At 33.1% G+C, this 22,503-nt stretch overlaps 2 protein-coding genes across 2 annotated transcripts in view; both read left to right on the top strand.

The window, feature by feature from the left end:
* Positions 1 to 59: 59 nt before the first annotated feature.
* On the top strand, positions 60 to 11,444 carry LOC125052360 (CCAAT/enhancer-binding protein zeta). The gene is made up of 21 exons (XM_047653161.1): positions 60 to 333; positions 421 to 532; positions 636 to 736; positions 858 to 945; positions 1,232 to 1,405; positions 1,511 to 1,620; positions 1,946 to 2,091; positions 2,249 to 2,384; positions 3,190 to 3,305; positions 3,703 to 3,792; positions 4,156 to 4,423; positions 4,930 to 5,101; positions 6,141 to 6,322; positions 7,310 to 7,445; positions 7,739 to 7,915; positions 8,579 to 8,663; positions 9,242 to 9,357; positions 9,827 to 9,961; positions 10,435 to 10,509; positions 10,601 to 10,690; positions 11,106 to 11,444. Exons 1-21 carry the CDS (start codon positions 172 to 174, stop codon positions 11,414 to 11,416), a joined length of 2,982 nt encoding a protein of 993 aa, XP_047509117.1. The 5' UTR covers positions 60 to 171; the 3' UTR covers positions 11,417 to 11,444.
* A 605-nt stretch (positions 11,445 to 12,049) lies between these two features.
* The window catches only part of LOC125052359 (ribosomal protein S6 kinase alpha-5-like), a 75,699-nt gene continuing 65,245 nt past the window's right edge, over positions 12,050 to 22,503 (top strand). The window contains exon 1 of the mRNA XM_047653159.1: positions 12,050 to 13,212. Coding sequence (XP_047509115.1) covers positions 12,576 to 13,212 — 637 coding nt within the window. The 5' untranslated portion in view covers positions 12,050 to 12,575. The remainder of the gene's footprint in view (positions 13,213 to 22,503) is intronic.

The raw sequence follows: 22,503 nt of genomic DNA, 5'->3' as shown, positions 1-22,503 counted from the left end.
ATGTCAGCTGTTACATTGATAACTCTAGCAATCACAGAACACTATTACTAGTTACTACTAGCAATTCCCCTCTGTGGTGTTTACTGAAATTAACTTTTCACGTGTGTTTATTTTGTGTGTATAAAAAATTAGTTTTTATGAAATGAATGTATAATTATATTAACTATCACAATGAGTAAACATATAAGATTTGAAGAAAATATATTAGTTGATGAAGACTACACAAACTTTGAAAAAGAAGACAAAAACGCGGACCACAAAAAAGGTTATGGTATAGCCAGGAATTTTGCAGAATCTCTTGATTATGGAGAGAAAAAGAAATGGTATCAGCAGGTAAAAAAGTTAATCAACTTCTTACACAACAATATATTGACAATAACACATTTTCAAACAGGTGTATTAACTTTGACTGCATTTTAGATGCCTGAAGAACCATCCACAACTACCAAAACATTGTCACATTTAGAGCTAGAAGCATGTAAAAAAGAAGCGAGTAGTGCTTTACATGGAGATACTTTGGCATATGAAACAAGTAAGCTATGATTTCTTTAAACTAATTTAAAATAATTAGTTTTGGGAAGAAGTAACTTTTTAACACAAAATATGTTTACATAAATTTACATATTTCTTTACAGAAGCCAGTAAATCAGGGACTTCTGATTACCAATGGGCTAAAACACTTTTAAATAAAGGTACTATTGGAGATAGGGTGGCTGCAGCAACTATCCTTATACAGGTATATTTCTTATTTTATGTAAAACTATTGTAGTTACAGTTATAAACATTATATATGTTTGTTCAGCTTAACTGTAGTGTGAGGTTAAAACATTATTTCACAAAGTTCTAACATGTTTTAGGATAATCCGGTACACAATTTAAATGCATTGAGGAATTTAGTGAATAGTGTGAAACCAGCCAAGAAGAAAGATGGTATTGTTATAATAGGTGAGAATCTAAATAATAACTTATTTATTTAAACTTTGTAACATTAAAAGAAAAACATATAATAAAACTTATTAGGGATATAACAGGCCTTATACCTAACAAGTGATCTTTTCCAGGCAAGCCTAATAAGGTAAAAACTAAAAAAAGAAATACATATTAAGGGTTAAGTGCAAGAAGTGCATAATCAAATGAAAAAAAAGGAAACCATAAAAATATAGTAGATAAAAAACAATTTACATGTTGTAAAATGTATTCAATGTTTATTGGCAATGAATTGTTATTTCAGATGCGCTGTCAGAGCTTCTTATATCAGAATTATTAATACCTGATGTAAAATTGCGAACTTTTGAACAATATCCATTGGGGCATTTGGATGAAATGACATCTGGCAACAAACAAGCACGCCGGAATATTCTCAAATTATGGTATTATGCAGATCAGCTAAAGGAATTATACGGATGTTAGTTACACTTACATAAAATAATATATATTATAATAAAATAACTAAACATATTTATAAACAAATATATTTCCACTTGTATTAAAGACATTTGTGTTTTTCCAGCATATGTGGAAGCTTTAAACAAATTTGCCCATGATTCTGTAGAAGCTAACAAAGAGAAAGCTGTTAGTGCCATGTCATATCTCTTGATGCATCATCCAGAGAGGGAAAAGGTAGAAACCATTTTCATAAATCAATAAATATCCAAAGAAGACTAATACATTTTAGAAAAAAGCAATGGTGTTTAAAAAATATGAGTGTAAAGATAAATCTGTTTAAAATTCAAACATAGCTGATACAATTACCACACTTCTGTATGTTAATAACCAATCTTTAATGTATATCCTTTTTTATTTTATCAGACTATTATTTTAAAAATATTGAGCATAGAGTTCAGATAATAGAAACTAATTTATTCTGTGCTGAACAGAGGTCAGTTACATACATTAAATCTTTTTAACATGATATTTAAAAACTTGCAAATTCTTCTTTTTTCAGATGCTACTATCAAATATTATAAACAAACTTGGTGATCCATCCCAGACTGTTGCATCAAAAGTGATCTATCATTTATGTCAGTTATTGTACAATCATCCTAACATGAAAAATGTGGTTTTAGCAGAAATTGAGAAAATGCTGTTTCGGTAAGCTTTTTAACCTCATCACAAATATACAGTTATCACTGCTACTCAACTGTTGTTAATTAATTATTTAATTAAAAACAGGGTGTACAAGAATGGACAAGGCGATCAGTCGGGTTAATAAATAAATTATTAACAAATAATTTTTTTATAATTTTAGGCCGAATATATCACCGCGTGCGCAGTACTACGGTGTATGCTTTTTAAATCAATTTTATTTGGGCAAAGACGATTCAAAGATAGCTGAAGGCCTAATACGGATATATTTTTCATTCTTCAAGGCGTCAATTAAAAAGGTAAGGTTTTGTGTGAAACATTAACTTTTGAAGTAGTCTAACGTTACACATTTTAATATGTAAATGTATGTCTTTCCTTTAATAGAGTCTGTAATTAGTGTTATTAGTGACATTCTAATGTTAAATATCCTTATTAGTAAATTTGGTTGTAAATAAATTACTTATTAGTCTTAAGTTCTAGATCTAGCCTAGATCGTAATGTTCCATGATGTCTTAGTACACACACATGTATTTAAAAAAGTTATATGTATTACCTGTAAACATATTCTCTTTTTACTTATTATTTTATTTTAACAAAGAATTTTAATAATTAAAACCCATTTTCTATGTAAAGAAAAAGGAATTGGATATTTATACAATATTGCAAATAAAGCATGCATATTATCTCATGGCAACATATTTCACTAAATGAAGTCTAGCTACTACAGATGAGACAAAATTCTTATAATTTTTACATTAATAATAAAGTTTGTGTTGCTCGTAGCAACACAAACCGGCTGACCGTTGCACAGTTTAATTTTTATTTATGTTTTAAATATAATAGTTTCTAAGAACAGAGTGTGTTCCCTTTAATAGAGAATGTAAGTAGTGTTATTGGACACTTTAAATATCGTATTAAGTAAATTAGTTTTAAATTACTTATAACTCTTATGTTCTAGCCTACTTAGCATAATAATAAATTGTCTTTGTGCAGAGACAATTTATATAAAAGAAAAAAATACTATTGAATGCCCTCGTCATTGTACTGTTGCCATTTGTGTAATAGAAAATAAACTTAAGAGGGATGGTTTACTTAATATTTCAGGGTGAAATCGATTCCCGTCTGATGTCAGCTATTTTGACGGGTGTCAAACGTGCCTACCCCTTTGCGGATAAAGAGAGATTGTTAGACACCACTGCTCATATCGACGCTATTCACAGGTAGGTTGTACAATATAGGTTAATTTGAACAATAAATCTGGTAAACTTCCTTTAAAGTCATTGAATTTTGATATTTCTTCTTTGTGTTTGATGTCCCAATGTCCTTCAAATGGACTCTTTATTGATGTTTTTTGCACTCTGTCGAACAAGTAACAATTATTGTTTCGCTTTGAAAACAGGCTAAACAGTGTTGCCCTAGTGGCACTTGTGGTCGTAGGTTCGAACCCCGGCAGTGCACCAAGACACTTTTTGTCATTTAACACTTGTTCGTGCTTAATTAGACCTAAAAGTCGACGGTGAATGTCAGGTATAGATGGCTGATCTCCTACTGGTTTGTTAAGAAAAAATAAAAAATAAAGGGGTTTATCACAGGTAAAAAAAAAAAAAAATTTTACAGATTGGTACACTTGGCTGGAATTAACGTGGCCATACATGCGCTGGCGCTTCTATTTCACGTCAGCGATACGTCGCAAGGTATCAGTGATAGGTGAGTGTGATTCCCATTTTAACCGACTCTTAGTTTATTAACCAAGTTATTAATAAATCAATTAGTTTTAATTAAATGTTTGTCCCATGACTCTGCGGGAGTTTTAGCATCAATATTTCCTTGTATTTTGATAAAAATATTTGTTTCTTAACGCGCTGATATTTTGCTCCAGTTCAAACAAGTTGTATGACTCAAAACTTCGCGATTAAATCATCGATTTATTAGACGTTATCACGTCAAAAATACCTTATATTAAAAAAAATATTATTTTCGAACAACAATTCTGGCCATTCAACGTTTTAGAATAAACAGTTTCAATTAAAAATCTAGTTTTATAACTAATTAAATAACTGTTTCTTTTAGATATTACTCAGCGCTATACAAGAAACTAATCAACCCAGAGATCTTCAGCACCGCCCATTCCGCTCTTCTCTTCTCTCTCATATACAAGTCGTTGAAGCAGGACAAAAATGTGGACAGAGTTGTCGCATTCGTAAAACGGTTGTTGCAATTGTGCTGTTATATGACGCCCGGTCAAGTCTGCGGTATGCTGTTTTTGGTGTCACAGGTTTTGAAGGATGCAAGCAAAAAAGATGCTCTCAATTTGACATGGACAAAAAAGGAGGTTAAGGTGAGTTGCATACCAATTCTAAAAGGAATGAAATTTTGCATATATTTATTTACACTTTATTACCATATATAAAAACACACATATAAAAAAAATTAAAAAAGCAGGTAACATAAGTTATTAGGCTACGGTCGGTGAGGCCGCAAGCGATTCTTTCCAGGCAACCCTAATGTGGAACAATAAAAAATAAACTCTTACAGAAGGTACAGTACAAGAAGTGCATAAATAATTAACAACATTTAAATAACACGCAACTATAACTTAAATAAAATAATGTAAAATATAAACAAAAATTTAAAAGCCAATCAAAAGGTTAACTGAGTCATAATAATTAATATATATTAGTAGTAGCTAATTACGATATAATGCTAATTAAAAAAAATAGACTTTTTTTACTCCGTCGCATTTGTTGGACTTGCACAAAAAAAGGTTCCGTCAAAGACTTCTTGATATGAAACAGTAATATATAGTCACTCTTAAATACATATAAAAAAATTTTTTAATTTCAGGCAGAAGTAGAAAATTCCGAACCGGTAGATCTGGATGAAGAAGACTTAGAAACGTCTAAAGAAGAATCACAAACTGAAGAAAATGTTAACGACACAGTTGAAGAAGTTGAAGAAAAGAAAGAGAATAAGAAAATCGATTTACTGATAGGAGATAAGAAAGATCTTTTAATAGGTGAGATTAAATACATTAACCCAAAAATGTCTTCAGTTTCAGTCAAATTATTAAGGCTTTAAAAAGTTATATGATTCTGATTTTATATTATTGTCATTTCTTAAATATAGGCATACAGCGCACGAAAAGAACTGGCAATAAATCGATTACTTTGTCTTACTTTTACATAAATCAAATTTATAGAAAAGAAAAAAAAAATTGAGCCAATCCGATATAATCTAGCAAATGTAATCTCCAGGAAAATAAGTAACATTGACAACACTTCAGCTGTCAATGACATTGACATTTGGCACCTTTCTCTATCCGTCATTGTGCAGGCACTCTAAAGATCTAAAGATGGAGACAGATAATTTAAAATAAACTATTATTATTAACCAATCAGGTTTTAAGGCACTAAAGGTGTAATTTCTATTAATACAATAAATAATTACAATCTAGCCTAATATTGTACTTTGATTCTAAGATAATTTATAGGATATTTGAAAATACAATACTAACTATATAGCTGGCACTGACATCTGACGTGCAATAAGGCCCGTATTTAGAATGTCAAACTCAAATCTAGTTTCGAGTAGTGATGCCAACTTGGGGGTATTCCCCCCAAGTATAGGAGGAATCAAGATGTCTTGAGGGTGTTTAAGGGGTGTATAAAGTATACATGAAATTCTTTCGCATGGTTCTATACATTTTATATTATGCGCAGAACCCAACCAATAGACGAAACCAAATATAAACACTAGCTATATTACTCCAAGATCGAAATTTTATACCTCTTGAATGTATTTTAGACGCATATTTGATATTACGTTTCAAAGTGAGTGCCCACCAAAAAACTAAGGTTTTATAATCGATATTAAGGGAAATCTAAGTTGATTTTAGAGGGAAAATTCTGCAGGCCTGTAGGTAGATGTTAAACCATTTTTTCTGTATGAAATTTCACATTCGATAGCGCTTAAGACGAGATTGTGACTCGAAATACGAATTAGAATATGGTCCTAAATCTTATTTACTTTATCCATAAAAATCCTTTTCCCTATAGATGACGAAGAAGAATCGTACGTAGATCTAAAGATAGACCAGGAAGGTAACATTAAGCCCAAAAAGAGAGACGCTTCCTCTGTCAGCGGATCATGGTATCATGCCAAAGTGAAAACTGAAGACGTACAGGATAAAGAAGTGGAGACCAAGATTCAACTTAAAAAAACAATTAATATGGAAAGGGTGAGTTCTTAATGTAATAAAATTTGTATGTAACGCGTTAACCCAAAAAATCATAAGGCTATTTCAATATTTTTTTTACCTTTATAATGCAAAATGCAAATATAATATAAAATGCTCAGGCCGGCAACGCATCCACTTAAGTGGGTATTCATGGTTTAGGATCCTTTGTCCCTATACAAAAAAATAAAAAGTGTTGTGTGTAAGTACACATGTCAGAAGTGAACCTTCTTTGGTGAACTAACTTTTAAGTCTTGTTCATATTTATACAAATCTAAAACTTTAGAATTCCGAGACGGAGAGGGAGAGAGGAAAGAGAGGGAGGGAAAAAGGAAGATATGTTAGGAATTTAACTGTCATTAAACACGTGGCATTTTAATTTACAATTCGTCATTTGAGCTTTCAATAAATTATTTTGCATAAAATATAAAATACTAATATTTCATAAATTCTCTTTATGAAATTTTAAGTTTAAAAATAGAATAGAAATTCTTATAGTAATAATTCGCCCTTCTCACTCTCTCTCTCAATCGGTCTCAATCGCTCTCTCCCTTTTCTTCGTTAACAACGCTGCACATCTTAATATTATTATTATTATTGCGTTTCATCCGTAAAAATATTTCACCTAAAGAAGTTTTACTTCAAAAACATTGTCCCTAAATAACGTGTACTATAATTACTTTGCTGCTAAATTTTGTCTTGAAATTGTCATCTCGAACTATGACCAGGCCGAAATTAACAATCAGTTTAATTAATATTACATTACATTAAAATCTTACTTGAATGGTATGGCCTAACATTGTTTGAATTGAAAGTTTTATTTATTTATTTATTACAGAAATACATACATTATTTGTATTTCTGTAATTATTATAAAATTGAACCCATTTTCGTAACCATTCTTTATAGTGAGCTGTTCCGTAAAGCAAAATCAATATAATTATAAAACTGATAGTAACGATTTAATTCACCAGTTTTCTGTGATTGTAGGTAATCTCCGAATACAACCCTTTCGCTCGGAACCCGGCCTTTTGTGGCGCCACCTGCAGTGCGTACTTGGAGTTGTTGCCTCTGGCTGCGCACTTTCATCCTACAGTCAAATTGTTTGCTGAAAAACTTATTAATAGTGAGTATTATTAATATTAAAGCTTTGTTTCTTTACCAAGTTGGTCCTTACCATTCTGAAGCGAGCAGTTTAATATCTTTATAATATCATATCTATCTATATCTAGATGCATGTTAATCCGAATTTCAGAGAACTTTTGTTTACCCATCCGAAAATTTGTTTTGTCAAAAATCCATGTCTTTTTGACAAAACAAATGATCATGAAACAGATACAGAAATCTGAGGCTTAAAAAGATTGTAGCGCCATGGGTTTGTTTTTTGTTTTATTCATAAGAAAATGTATTCAATTTCAGATCAAATAATTCAATACCAAGGTGATCCGCTAAAAGATTTCTCGGGGATTAGATTTTTGGACCGTTTCGTATTCAAGAACCCCAAGAAACCAACAGACAATCAGGATGATGGGCAGCTGAAGAAAGTTAAAGGGTCTCATCCCAAGTTCGCCGTCAGAAAGAATTATGTGCCTAAAGGTAAGAAATATTGACTTATGGTACCCAAAATTCCTCTCTTCAGTCGGTAGCTCATGTTGTCATGGTCAGCAAGAAAGCGCCTGGAGCGGACAATCAGTTTCCACCGGTTTCTGTCCAGCCTCTCTTATTACTGGGTACAGTTTTGGGGACGATGAGTCTTACACTTGATCGGTCCATCTGTTTGGTAAACGGCCATCTGATCTTTTGCTTTCTGTTACCAACCACGATCACTTTCTCCAAGTTCTCATCGCCTCTGCGCATTGTACGGCCGAAAAAGGATATAATTCGTTATCGGTAGACGGGCTAGTCCGTATGCGGAGTTGGGTCAGGATAGTTGTATTTCCCAAAATAGCACTGATTATGCCAAGTTGCCATATAAAAAAAACCAAGCACTGGATCCTTTAATAATTGTGATAAGAAAATGTATTCAGCCTAATATTAGTGCGCACGCGACGGTGATATATTTCGAACTACTCATCCTTGCCGGAACACCACCTACCATTTCCGGTTGGTGTGTCAAAGTCAAAATCGACAATTGTCATCCAATTCTTTGGCTGATACCGATTTACCGCAAACAGTATTCTTTTGTCTCTCTCTATCAAATTGTGTTAACGTTTAAATGAAAAGAGACAAGATGCCATTGATATAAATTGTATGTTACAGGACTTAGGAGTATGCCCGTGAATTCATCAACGTATCTGAACGAGGACGTTGCTAAGATTCCTGTTGATGAGCAGTTTTTGTATCAGTAAGTATATTTATTCTTATAGGGAAAAAAAATTATAAAATTTGTGATGGGCTGGATAGTCGGGTAATTATAGAACTTCTAAAAATATTGCAAAATAAAGATCAATCTGATCGCACACTTTCAATCAGCATATTTATTTGTCTCTTTTCATCACAACGTAAAGACATTTTGACAGAAAGAGACGAAAAGGTATTAGTAAAAACGATGCAATTTTTCATAAATTAATTTGTGTAAATTATATTCAAGCCCATATATAAGCGAATGTAAATGAGGGATCCTTCAAGTATTACGCAATTTTTGGAGTTTAATGACACACAATGTAACGCGCCATAACGTTTTTCTGTACCCAATAGTAAAACGTGACTACCCAGTGACGTTATACCTAAAAGTTACCATTATGTGGTGTAAAGTACTGAAAAGTCGAAAATAATATTAACAGTAATGCGTCATTCAATCCCCGCCCCGCATCGGTAACCCCTTCAAAAATTTGTTACGTAATACTTGAACGCTCCCTGAAACATTCACTTTGTATTTGGTTTTAAACGATTATACATATATAATAATCGTATTTTTTTCAGATTCCTTCAAAAACGTCGTAAAGACGCAGAATCTGATGACGAAAGCGACAATGATTCGGTGACGAGTGAGGACTTCGAGAAATATCTTGATTCTGTTACTGGAACTAAAGCTACAGGTACTTAATTAACATAAAAACACATTTAATTATCACTTCGTCGCATATAAACATAAAACTTAGGAAAGGCGATAGACGGTTGAGTGATATCTTCCTGTCAATCAAAGTAATTAAAAATATTGTTTATAAGTATTTATAACCTCCAATTTATTATTTATTAGACCAGAACCGCGTTATATGAAATCGCGTTGTAGGAGAACTTGTGAACAATTCAAAAACAAGGAACACGAATTTATTTAAGTTATTTAGTTTAATTTTATAACAACATAATTGAAACAGGTGCAAAACGCAAAATTAATTTTGGACTTGACAAATTATTATAAATTTCTCACTTCCGACATATAAATGGAGAAATATCCGCGTTATATGGGGATGAAAATCGCGTTATAGGGGATTACTGTACTTTAACCACGAAGAACTGGTGAATTAATAACCGCCATATTTAATCATTTAATTATTATGTTTTTAGAATCTGACGAGGAATTGGACTTTATGTCTGAAATGCAAGCGACGTTACAAAAGAAGCCTAAAAAGGGTGAAGAGGGCAGTGATGAAGAAGTTGATGATGAGGGTGCTGACGATGAAGATATCCCAGGGGGTGATGGTGAGTATTATACATATATACAATGCATAAAATAAATAAAAAATCAGTGGCACTACAGGCACTTTTAGGTCTGGGCCTCAGATTTCTCGCCAATCTAAGAGGCAAGAAGGTGATTAGCCTCCTGTACCTGACACACGACGTCGACTTTTTGGGTCTAAGGGAAGGTCGGTTTCCTCACGACGTTTTCCTTCACCGTTCGAGCGAATGTTAAATACGCACATAGAAAGTTCATTGGTCCACAGCCGGGGGTCGAACTTACGACCTCAGGGATGAGAGCTGCAGGCACTAGGCCAACACTGCTCAATATATAATGTATAAAAAAACTATTTGTATGTTTATAAACCAATTTGAACCTGTATAATTAACTTAAGTAGGGTCAGAAAGTTTTCATCCAACTTGGACTGTTTCTTAAGAAATATACTTAATTTAAATAGAAAACAATAATATAAATAAAATTGATTAATTTATTTTAGAAGATGACAGTGACGCTGAACTAGATATCTCTGGCGATGATGACGAACCTGTGTTATCTGGTGAAGATGAAGATGGTATGTTAATCAAACTAGTAATTATTATGTATATGTTATTTAAACAGAAATATGTAATGATGTAAATCATTTATTTTAAATTTTTTCATAGAACTACAATTGGAGAATAGTGATGATGATGATGACATAGTTGATGTTCCTGGAAAGAAATCTGGCAAGACGAAGAAGTTGAAAATTAAAGGTATGATTCAAATATTTTGAAGACAATTTTGTTAGAGAACATAATATAAAAAAAGAATTATAATGCGGTGAACAAATAACCTCTAAATAAAAAGATTAAGTAATAATTGAAATATTTATATGTAGGACAGGTTTTAAATATACATATATGTATGTTGTATGTAAAAAGCAGAGTTTTCTATAAGTCGGTCTAATAGAATTCAGCCGGGACCTTTGATTTGGTCAATATAACCGATATGTTGTTCTAAACGATGTCGTCGTAAACGGTTTTGTCTGTAATTGTATATTCTTTTCCTAATATAATCAAAAATAGTTTTCATAATACCAATCTAACAAATTCAGGAAAATGCAAAAGTGTAAAACATCATAAATATATCTCTAGACTACTATATTTCTTAATTTTTCTAAATCAACAGGAGGTGACGATCTCGGTTCCTTATTCGCGTCAGCAGAGGAATTTTCAACTCTTCTAGAAGAAACGGCTACAAACAAAAAACAGGGTTCAAGTCAAGCTGTCTCAAACACAGACAATTCCAGTGTAAAACAACTAGCGTGGGAAGAAAATCGCGATAGATGGATAAAAGGCTATAATAAAAATATTCTTGGTAAGAAAACTAACAAGAAGCGTTTTAACAAGAATAAGGGACCTAAAGTGGCAGACAAAAGTGACAAACGGAAAGGCGGGAAAACAGATGGCGCTGGTGGAAAAAAGAGAAAAACTCGATAGGTTAAATAAATAAAGTTTGACGAATGTATATTGTTTTTTATTTAATTAAAATATTTTTTAAATAAACTAAATGTCTTGATAAATTTTCTTCAAAACATTCTGTAGGTGATAATTATCGTTAATTAAAAGCTTTATACAGAATGTAAAAAAAGTACCTTACAAACTCGTATTAAGAAATACGATCGATAAACAGCCAAATGGGAAATACTTCATATTGGATATCATTGCGAATATCACGTAACCTAAAATTGCTGAACCCGGTATATAAATCGACCTTGACATATTGTTTCTCCGTGGTGGCGTTGCCAGCGGTCTGGCAAATCATGACAAGCAATTATCAACTCTATTCTATGGAAACTACGTTTGTTTCTGATCAATTTCTGACATTTGACAGCTCGCTATGATGTATAGTGCACCCAACAGGTTGAAAAATCGCGCGAAGTTCAAATTTATAAAATAATATTCCATGCAGCAGAAAACGTTACGAATTTACAAACAATCATCATGGTATCGAGTAATATTATTATTGAGTACTTTATATGTTTTATTTTGTCTATTCATGCCTTGGATATCGTTTTAGAAAGGAAAAACTCGGTTCGCGCTGATTCTTGTTTGTTGACACTAGTACGTCATGCAGTCGCCTTTTAGAACGCGGTACGGCGGCGTATCTCGGACTAGAAACGTCGATTAAACACATCTACACTAAATAAACACACGTGTTACTCGCTTTATGCGATATTGTGAGGTGTTGACACTTTAGAACATAATAATAAACAACAGTGCAGTGAACTAACAAAAAGAGCGGGCAAAATCAGTGCAAGTGACGATAAAACATTCTATTTATAGATTGCCTATGGCGCGATAATATTATTCGTTGCTACAGCCACTAACACGCCGTATTAACTTTGGTAAAAACTATATACTCAGTAACACATAATTCGTTTGTAAGCCGACATTTTCGCTCTTATATTTTTAAGGAAAACAGCGGCATAAACTTGTCTGACAACTCACACACATAAACAAGATACACAGATTGCAGTGCGCATGTTTGCGTGAACGAGTGATGTAAAATTCTTGCGCTTATCGATTAGTTAGATAATTTCAAGGACTTAGATACATCTTGTACGAATGCGATAAAACAATATAAAACTTATTCAAAATGGAGATGTCTATCAAGGAAAATCCGATGCCGAGAAGCGATTCGACCAGTTCGAACCAACTATTTATTGCTGAGAATTTAGATTTGCCCGACGATACTTTTCGTATGAGTTTAGATTATTTGACTGAAATTGGAGAAAATGTTACAATAGGGGGCAGGGACACGTCAATTGATAGCGTTAGCGTTAAACACGATTCTAACACCGCAAAGACACCTTCAATGCCTATAACTCCTACATCTTCGACTCACAAATCACCGGTCCTTGAATCTCCACTTTTACCCCCCGAGAAACAATCATGCGAAACACCAAAGCTTCTAGACGAACTAAAAGATTGTAAACAAATCAATCTATTGAAGCAATCACTCGCAAAAAAAGAAAACGATGGTTTCGTAAGGCCATCGCCAGTGGCGGAAGTAATGTCGCCAGCTAAGATGCTACAATTCGAAATTGACGTTAGAGGTAGCGCAACCCCTACTATGAAGCGGGCAGCGATCGACTTCAATTTCTTCAACGATCATAAATTCGAAGAGTACTTCAAAGACGACAATAATTCTAATGAAAAGGAAACTGGCGTGGCGTACAAAGAGACGCCGGTTATAGTGAAGGCTAGCACCGTTCGACACGAAATAGGCTACGGTGAGTACACTTGTTTGGTAATGTTTCTACACTGTTATATGACATGTACTTAATCACGTTGTATTGTTGATTTATCTTGTGTTTTGCTTTAGGGCTATGGAATATTTCAATACTCACCAACCTTCGTTAATAAGTCGGTCACAATATCATGTGTACCACTTTGGAAATGGTCGGGAAACAAGGTTTTATCAGGTATCTAACAGAAGATATAGTGACCGAGTAGTCAGAGACAATCTATCTCTATGAGTTCGCAATGGGAAGAATCGCTATTGGAAATTACTGCGTAAGGGCCCCAACACTAACTCAGAATTAAAAAAAAATATAGATATAGATTGTAAATACCGTCGCCACGAATGAAAGTAGGTTACTACAATCCGATATTTGTGTTGTGTTATCAACTGCAACTATTACTTCAGTATTTTATGGTAATATAAGGTGAAAATTGTAAGAATAATAGTCACGTAATGAACAATATAATAGAAAAAAACGTGAGCAACGAAAAGTAAAAGAATATCTTTATTACAATGCTTCCAATCTATTCTAATTTGAATTAAATTAGATGTCATAGACAAAAACACTTGTCTTTTATCCCTGTGGCTGAGGTACTAAAGCAGGCATCATTCCCCCGCAATTGTAATACTTAGACGCAGCATAGAATGTTTCAGCTTTAAAAAAAATATTTCTTTCGTATTTAAATAAAACAGATAAAAAATTAGGGTTTTTATATAAATGCTTCCTTATAATATCTGTGTAATTAAATTAAAGTAATTTACTTTAATTGTCTTTGGTATCACCTTGAAATTGAGTTTTCATTCTTTTGGTGGGTCTCTATTACTGGAGGTTGGTGACTCTCGTGAAGCTTGACTTGCCTGTGCCAGATGCGACAACTGGGAGTGATACCAACTTGGGGGGTTTTCCCCCAAATTTAGGGGGAATCAACATAGGTTTTTTTGGAAGTACTTTATTCAAGACGAAAGCAAAAACCCACGATTCATATTAAGCCTCGATCCCAACCAACAATTTAAACCAAAGATATTACGAGTGCCTATACTTCACAATCAAAATAACAGGTCTATTTATATTCTACTTTTAATGCATATTTGAAATTAACTCTCAAACTTAGTGAAGGTACAATAACTCTAAGGGTATTTAATCGATATTTAGGGCTATTTGAATTTGGACCTAAGGCGAACTTTATGTAGGAGTTGGTCATAACTAGAAGGCAGAAAACCCGTTCTCAAAAAATTGAGCAAGAAATACAGCCAAAAAAAATTGCCTCCAAAAAAGCTGTTACTACGGTCAATCACTATCAATTAGTGTTGCCCAAAATCGGTCTTGGTCTTGCAGTCTTGGTCTTGTTCTTGCACTTTTGCAAGACCAAGACCAATACCAAGACCGCCTTATTGTAGCAAGACCAATACCAAGACTGAAGCCTGCAAGACTTGAGCAAGACAATACTTAAACCTGCAAGACTCTTGCGTCTTGCAGTTAAGTCAAACTGAGATTTGGGCATTATTAAGTAGGTATTTGTATTAAATCCCGATTTTGAGAAACGTTCCCCAGTATCAAAACCGTAGGTATCGTCATAACACTAAACTAAGGGCTGCAGTTGTATCTGCAGTTGGCAACGTGCCGCTCGTCTGAAAGAACCCTGAAAGGTATTGTATTGATTAGGTAGGTAAGTACTTATTATATTTCAACTATTTATTAAGTAGGTAGCGTGTTAATACTCACAAATCTGTTCCCATCATCCCATGTGATGTAAATGTACCTAGAATAACTTTCTAGCAAAGTTCATACCTTGTTGATCTACCACAGATCTGCCAGCGTTGCCAGATTTTTTATTGTCAAGGCGGGATTTTGGAACTTTTTCAGTTAAAAAAGTGGGAATCTCTCGTCAATAGCGGGACATAGTAACTAAAGGTGATATTTTAAATCAGAGTTACCCTATCGTTAAACACTTGTCTTCTTAATAAAAAAAAAAAAATAAACAAAACAAAACTAAACCAAAAAAAGTATTCATATCATTAGACAAATGGCGTTTCAAATAATTGTCAGAAATCTGAGGAATGAGTATATGATATACCTGGTATCTTTTTTTGGTAGCTGTTAAAAGAGCTGGTGCAATTTCTGAGCATGGCAGTGGTGTCTTGAGTAACCCCAAAAAGCGGGAAAAATGTCCCGCGCGGGGCATTTCATGTTCATTAAAAAACCGGGACGTATGGCAACGCTGGTATCTACCTATAATAATATATTATGCTTGTTTATGTCTAATGTGCAGATTTTACGTTAGTACTCGTAGGTTGGTATGTGCTTAAAATTATAGCCAACAAAATTATATAAACATTATGTAGGTAGCTACTTATGTTTCAAAGTTTATATTATTCTTCTATTCAGAAAAATTTAAAACTAACAAGCTAGCGAGTCGAGTAGGTCTAGTAACAGTTTCTACGGCAGCCAATGTTATGGTACAGACGCCAGCACATTGAGCTCCTACAATCTGTCAAATTTCTTTAACAGATTTTCAACTTTATCGCTAGAGTATTAAGGTTCAAGGTTAATTGGGAAAATGTGACGTTCTGCGAATAAACTGTTGGTCGGTCGGTGTATTATATACCTAATTATTTGATAATTTACCGACAAAGACGCCGCGGTTTGCAACAAGTGTATCACAGCATTTGACACTGTTTGAGCGCCGCATTTGCCGACAAAGAGTACGGACAGAGGCACACAAAATTGTTACCTATTTTGGTAGGGTTGGTATAGGGGGATAAAATTAAATGTCTCAGCAGTAGGTAGGTATAAATTGAATGCTCTGAGTTTCTTGTACAAATACATTCTCACACTGGCTGTCCGGCGAGATCATAATTAATAACTAAGTAGGTATTGCATCTATTGAATTTCGAATATTTTAATTTCGAAATAATCATTGTTAATATCGGTAAATGATAGATAGTGAGTGATATACCTAGGTACTAAAATGTGAGCAGCAAGATTGAAAATTGTATATGCCATGTCAGTGCTTTCCATAAGTTTATTTTAAAAAAAGCTCTTAAGTAAGATTTAGAGTTCACTATTACACACAACAAATTATGAAAAATATATTTAGACTGAGTACTTAGGGAATTAGTAGAAAAAATATTCTATCGTAGATACCTAGTTAAAACGTTGTGTTTACTTAATTTTATTTTTCTGTGCTAATGCCAGCATTGACAACCCTACCAAAATAGGTAAAAATTTAGTCCGCCTTAGTCCTAGACTTTGTGTTGCCGCCGTCGCGTCGCTTTCATGTCAAAGGTCGCCGCCACTGCCCATGTTCCAAAGAATAAAATAGGTTTCCGGGTGCTCAGAACGGACGCCAATAGATTATGTTGTCCTCGCAAGGAAGATTGTAGTCGTAAGCATATTATAAAAAAATTTGTAATAACAATATACCTAGTTTATATTATTATTATACCTTTTTAAAGGACATTGCACTGCAAATTTGGAAGTGGGTTAATTTAAACAAACTTGAAACGTGGAAAAACTCCAAATATGAGTGACGTCGTGGGTTTTGTTTTAAAATCACACACTTCCAAAAATCGAGATTTAAAGTGTCGGTTTATCAACTTCTATCGTACCTACATGACGTGAGGCATGACCTAACGGAACATGCCTAGTTCCAATAAAAAAGGAACGTGATAAACAATATTATTTGCATTTATTATCTGCACTATATTTTTGCGTAGGCACAAAACCTATCTGATTCTGATTCTGATACTTCTGTTTTTTAATCTTTCAAAGATTTATTCTATCTATCAAAGAACGCCGCATTTTTCTTTGTCGGTCTTCGGCTTGTGCTTATAAATATGAGTTTTTAAATAATTTTCAGTCATTTCCAATTGAGTTCCGCTTCGAGTCTATCTTATTTATTGTTCTCGCCGATTTACCTAGCTAGATACTCTAAATCCTTATTACTTTCGGAGTGAATGTTTACAATTTGACATGAGTGACGAAGATTCAAATAGCTCTAGTCGGAGTAGTGAGAGTTGCAGAATTAGATCTAAAAGACTTAAAAGCAAATATGACGAGTTTTTCGAAATAACTCATGCGTCCCAAATTGGTATGTGTAAATTGTGCCAACATAAGAAAGTCGAAATAAAAATGAAAAACAGAAACACTTCAGGCTTAAGAAAGCATCTAGTATCTTTTCACGGGAAGGAATCGCAAATATTTGTTCCTGTAAGAAAACCAACATTAAGTCAAAGTCAAAGTGGAGATATCACAAGGTTTTTAACAACCACTGCAATAAGTAGACAGGTAAGAAAAAAATATGTTACGTAAATACTAGGTACCCAATTAATAATTACAGTAATTTCCAGAGTAAAGTACCTAGCTGTTTCTCGTAGGTACTTTATTTTTGTAAATTTATGAAAAAAAAAACAATGCAAATTAGGGTGTTTCATAAATACCTACTTTACTTTTTATAGTTAAAATTTTTTTTTTATAAATTATTTAGTAGTACGTAGTCCTCAGCGTGGCAATTATGGGCAACTACACCCCGAATGGGAAGCCTTTGTCCAGCAGTGGACGTTCTAGTAGTTCGTAGTTATTAAATTTTTTTACGATTTTAATCTCTATTTCTACAAACGGGTGTTTGTATAGGTATCCTTGTATTACGTGTTACAGAAAGGGTAGGTAGGTATCTGGTTTAGAATCTGCATTCATTTGAACCGTGAGCTAAATAAAGTACTCTACTTAAGCAGGTACATAGTTACTTAATTACTGAAGCAGCCGCGGCACTACTTAAGTTTATTTTACTACAAACAAAAAACAATTTCCCAAGCTACAAAACCTACTTCGATTTTGTACTAACTAATATGTGTTCAATTATTTGTTATTTTGTAGCATAAAACTATCAATATAATAATAAAAATACCAGAAAAACAAATGTTATACGGAGTTGTTTCTTGGATGAATATATGTCCCCGTAGAGCGAAAATTCATTAAGTCCAAAAAACCTGTTTTGAGATAATGAGGGTTAAAGTTTTGAAAAATATAAATTGCCATAACTTTAGCATGTCATGCCATATTTTAATGTTTTTAGTTTCATTTTGAAGGAAATCAAATTAAGTTAAAATGTTAGCTACCCAAAGTGATGATTAAGTTATTACTGAGAAAACCTAAAAAAAAAACCAATTAGTTATTTGTTCTCTGTAGAATATCCGATGTAGTTATGAATTAGTTAATATTTGCCCCTAGTTAGTGATTTTTCACTCAGATCGAGTTTATTTTTATGTTATATGTACTTGATTTGGGTAATTTACGACTAACTGGTAGATATACAAAATATACATAATGAAAAAAAACTTAAGAGTTAAAAGACATTTTGTTTTATAATAGTATAAAATCTAACTACTTTTATATAAAAAAAATCTTCTACACTTCCTATGAATTAAAAATGTTAATATAAAAGTAACTTAGGTAATCTTTTATTTTATAAGCTATGTAAGTTTTTGATAAATAAAAAAATAGTTAACATGATTTCGTAATTTCTCTTATTTTCTATTAGGACCAAAGAATAGATTTATTTAATTTTCACTTTTTGTAAATCGGAAACTAGGATACCTACAAAATTGACGGTTAGACAGTTAAATAGGGGAAAAAACTATAGTTTTATTGGCATTGTTAACTCGATTTGGGCATTTTTCAACCTAATGTGTTTTCGCTCTACGGGGACGATTATTAATTGATTGACACTATTTGACACCGATCAGCTGACGTAGGTACCTATGTAATGAATGATTTGTGTACGTATAGACTTACAAACATTAATAATTATGTAGGTAATTATAGGTATTGAAAAATGTTGCCTTATTGGTTTCTTATCACTTATCACCATAGGAATCCGTGCCTTTGATATGTATGTACATTAAGTATATCCTTTCCGTAACACGATTATAATACAGATTATAGGTATACCTAGGATACCTAGATATAGGTACAGACCTATACCTAGGTAATTTATTCAAATGCGAAGCTAGTTTAGGTATAGTTTAGGTTTTCTAGTACCTATATTATATTTTTATAGATATCATGCTATGTTCATAGTTTTAAATTTTAATAGGTACCTATTATTACTATTATTAACACATATTTTAATATTTTATTTCAGTCAGTATCTGAAAACCGAAGTGACAACTTCATGACAGCTACAGTTGATTGGATTGTAAAAAAATATCTTCCTTTCTCATTTTTCGATGATGAAGATACACAGGAATATTTTCGATCGATATGCCCGAATACGATATTTCCTAAAAGGTCGACACTAAGAAGGAAAGTTAAAGAGCGATTTGAAGAACTACAATCGAATGTTAAAAATCGACTACAACAATATTCATGTAAAATGTCATTTACCATTGATGGATGGACGTCCATTGCTGGTAGGAGTTACTACGGGGTCACAATTCATTTTATAGACAATGACTGGAAGTATCGATCTGTAGTCCTTGATTTTATACCATCGCGCGGTCGACATACTGGGTTAGATATTGCAACGATTTTCCACGAATGTTTATTGGAATATGGCATAATTAATAAAATACAGGGTATCACGGTGGACAACGCAACTGCAAATACCAAATTTATGTGTGAACTTGGCAAACAACTGCTGCATTTTGATTCAGACAATCAACATTTCCGGTGCTTTGCTCACATTTTGAACCTTGGTGTACAAGATTTACTAAAGACCTTAGCTTTACACATTGAAACTGACAATAAAGAACAAGAACAGCAGTATGAAAACTATGAAGACGAAACTGAGGAAGATGAAGAATATGTGCCAAATATTGCTGACTCACGTACAGGTATTACAAAATTACGCAGTATTTCCAGTAAAATAAAAAGAAGCGAGATATTGAAGAGGAAGTTCCAGTCTGCTTGTGAAGCAGTTGGCGTGCCATCAAATCTCAATCCTATACTCGACTGTCCAACAAGATGGAATTCCACACATGATATGATTGGATTTGGTTTAAAAGTGAGACCTGGCATTAACATATTATGCGTTTCAGTAACCGAATTGAATGATTTTCAAATCACAGAAACGGAATGGCAAATACTCGAAAAAATACATAAGTTTTTAATAAACTTTAAACTTTTATCAACGAAACTTGGTGGAGAAAAATATGTTACATTACCGCTAGTCATTGTATCATTCAATCTATTGCTTGATAAAATTGAATCAATGGTAAAACAATTAGATGAGAAACCAAATCGAACTGAAGTGGATGAAAGGCTCATTTTAGGTTTCCAAGCAGCCCGAGATAAAATGCTTAAACATTATAAGAAGAGCAACTGGATTTACTGTACCACTTTAATTTTAGACCCAAGGCACAAAGCTCAGACTTTTGATATTACATTATGGGGGCAGCAAATTAAAACAGAAAGCCTGCACAAATTTAATGAACTTTATAAAGAATATAAAAGTCTACACGTACAGCAACACTCGGTGTCTAAATCTCCAGAATTACCAAGAAATGAAAACAAAGTATGTGAGGATGAGGAATATGAAGATGTAATAGACTTTGAGAAACTGTATGCATGTCCCTCTACGTCGTCATCTGGATCTTGTCTTCAAGGCTTAGTTTCTGACGAGTTGGAGGAGTATCTAAGTAAACCGAGAGCCGCCAGCTCGGAAGACATTTTAGAGTGGTGGAGGACGCATGAGACGGAATATCCGATTTTATCCAAGATGGCTCGTGATTTTCTTTCGATACCTGCAACTTCAGTACCTGCTGAGAGATTATTTTCTAAAGCATCGCTAGTAATTAGAAAACATAGAAATAGATTAAGTGATGAATCAGCGAGGTGGTTACTTTGTATTAATTCTTGGTCAAAAGAATTAATATAAAGTAACCAATTTTTTTTAATTCGAAAACAACCATATTCATATTTAGTTTTAGCCACACAACAAAAACCTCTCGGGGTTTATATCTGCATGTTGGCGAGCCGTTCATATCATTTCTTTACCAATTTATAGGTAGATACAATAATACATAGGTATTTACATAGGTACATTAGGAGAATTTTTGTGTAAGGAAACGCTTTGACTTGTACTTATAACTTTTTGAACTCGTTTTGTATAACGTTTGCAAGTCTACTGGAAGTTAATTATGTCGATGCTATTCTGTACTGTACTGCAATTTTTTTATTTAAATAAATGTTAAATTGCATAGATTGTCTTTATTCTACAACTCTTCCATCCCATTCCATTAAACAAATTAATTATTATTAGTTAGTAAATCATCGCTGAAGACAATAGTCTTTACTAAATAATTAAATAAATTTACTAAATAAATAAAACTAATTTAAACTAACGTGTTCAATAAATAGCAATAGGCTAATAGGTATTTGTAAGTCTCGCAAGACTTGCAAGACTCTTGCTGCAAGACCAATACCAAGACCAAGATCAAGACCAGGTGTATTGTCGCAAGACAATACCAAGACTGGGCTAAGTCTCGTCTTGGTCTTGCATTTGGGCAACACTACTATCAATATTGCCATATGTCGAACCTATCGATTCCAATTATATTTATTTTTAACCTACTATGTACGTAATACATACGTAAGCTATTATTTTAATATTAAAGTTAATTCGATACAAAGTATACCATTACAGACCTTCCGCGTTATTCATTAAATAATTAACTATGTTCTGTTCACAAGAACATTCCCGTAATTTTCCAAAGACAGTGCAACTAGGTACTATGTTTATTGTTTATGCCAAAAACTATAGTGTATAAGTGGCTTATCGAAGCGCAAAAAGAGTAACAATTTCAAGTTATTCCTGATTTTATTTAATAACGTTTTTGTTATTGGTAATAAAGACATCTATTCAATTTTTTTTATAGACCATAGTAAATAATACATAACCATAACCTTATCTTTATTTATATTAGCTGACAATGAAATGAACTACCTTGTTTATCGTAAATACAATTGCTATGACCTTAAATGACAAATAAATGCTAAAAACCCTCCCGCGTACATGTATGTTCAGATAATTATTTCCTAGATTTTATGTGTAATGAGCTCGACGACTAGAACAGTTTATTAAGACAACAATACTAAACAATACATTATAACTACTAAAAATATATCTAGTCAGCGGAACTGAGGAACCGGTTTAGCAAGATCTTGCTGTGACTGACTGCTGATGAAGGAGAATTCGTGAGCTCCACTCAAACAGGGCTTCCGGGATCTTAAATACTTTATCTTTTTCTTAATTTCGTTCGAATATATTCCCTGGTTTCA

Source organism: Pieris napi, chromosome 9 (assembly GCF_905475465.1).
Source record: "Pieris napi chromosome 9, ilPieNapi1.2, whole genome shotgun sequence".
Classification (NCBI taxonomy): domain Eukaryota; kingdom Metazoa; phylum Arthropoda; class Insecta; order Lepidoptera; family Pieridae; genus Pieris; species Pieris napi.
This window is presented reverse-complemented; position numbering and strand designations above follow the sequence as displayed.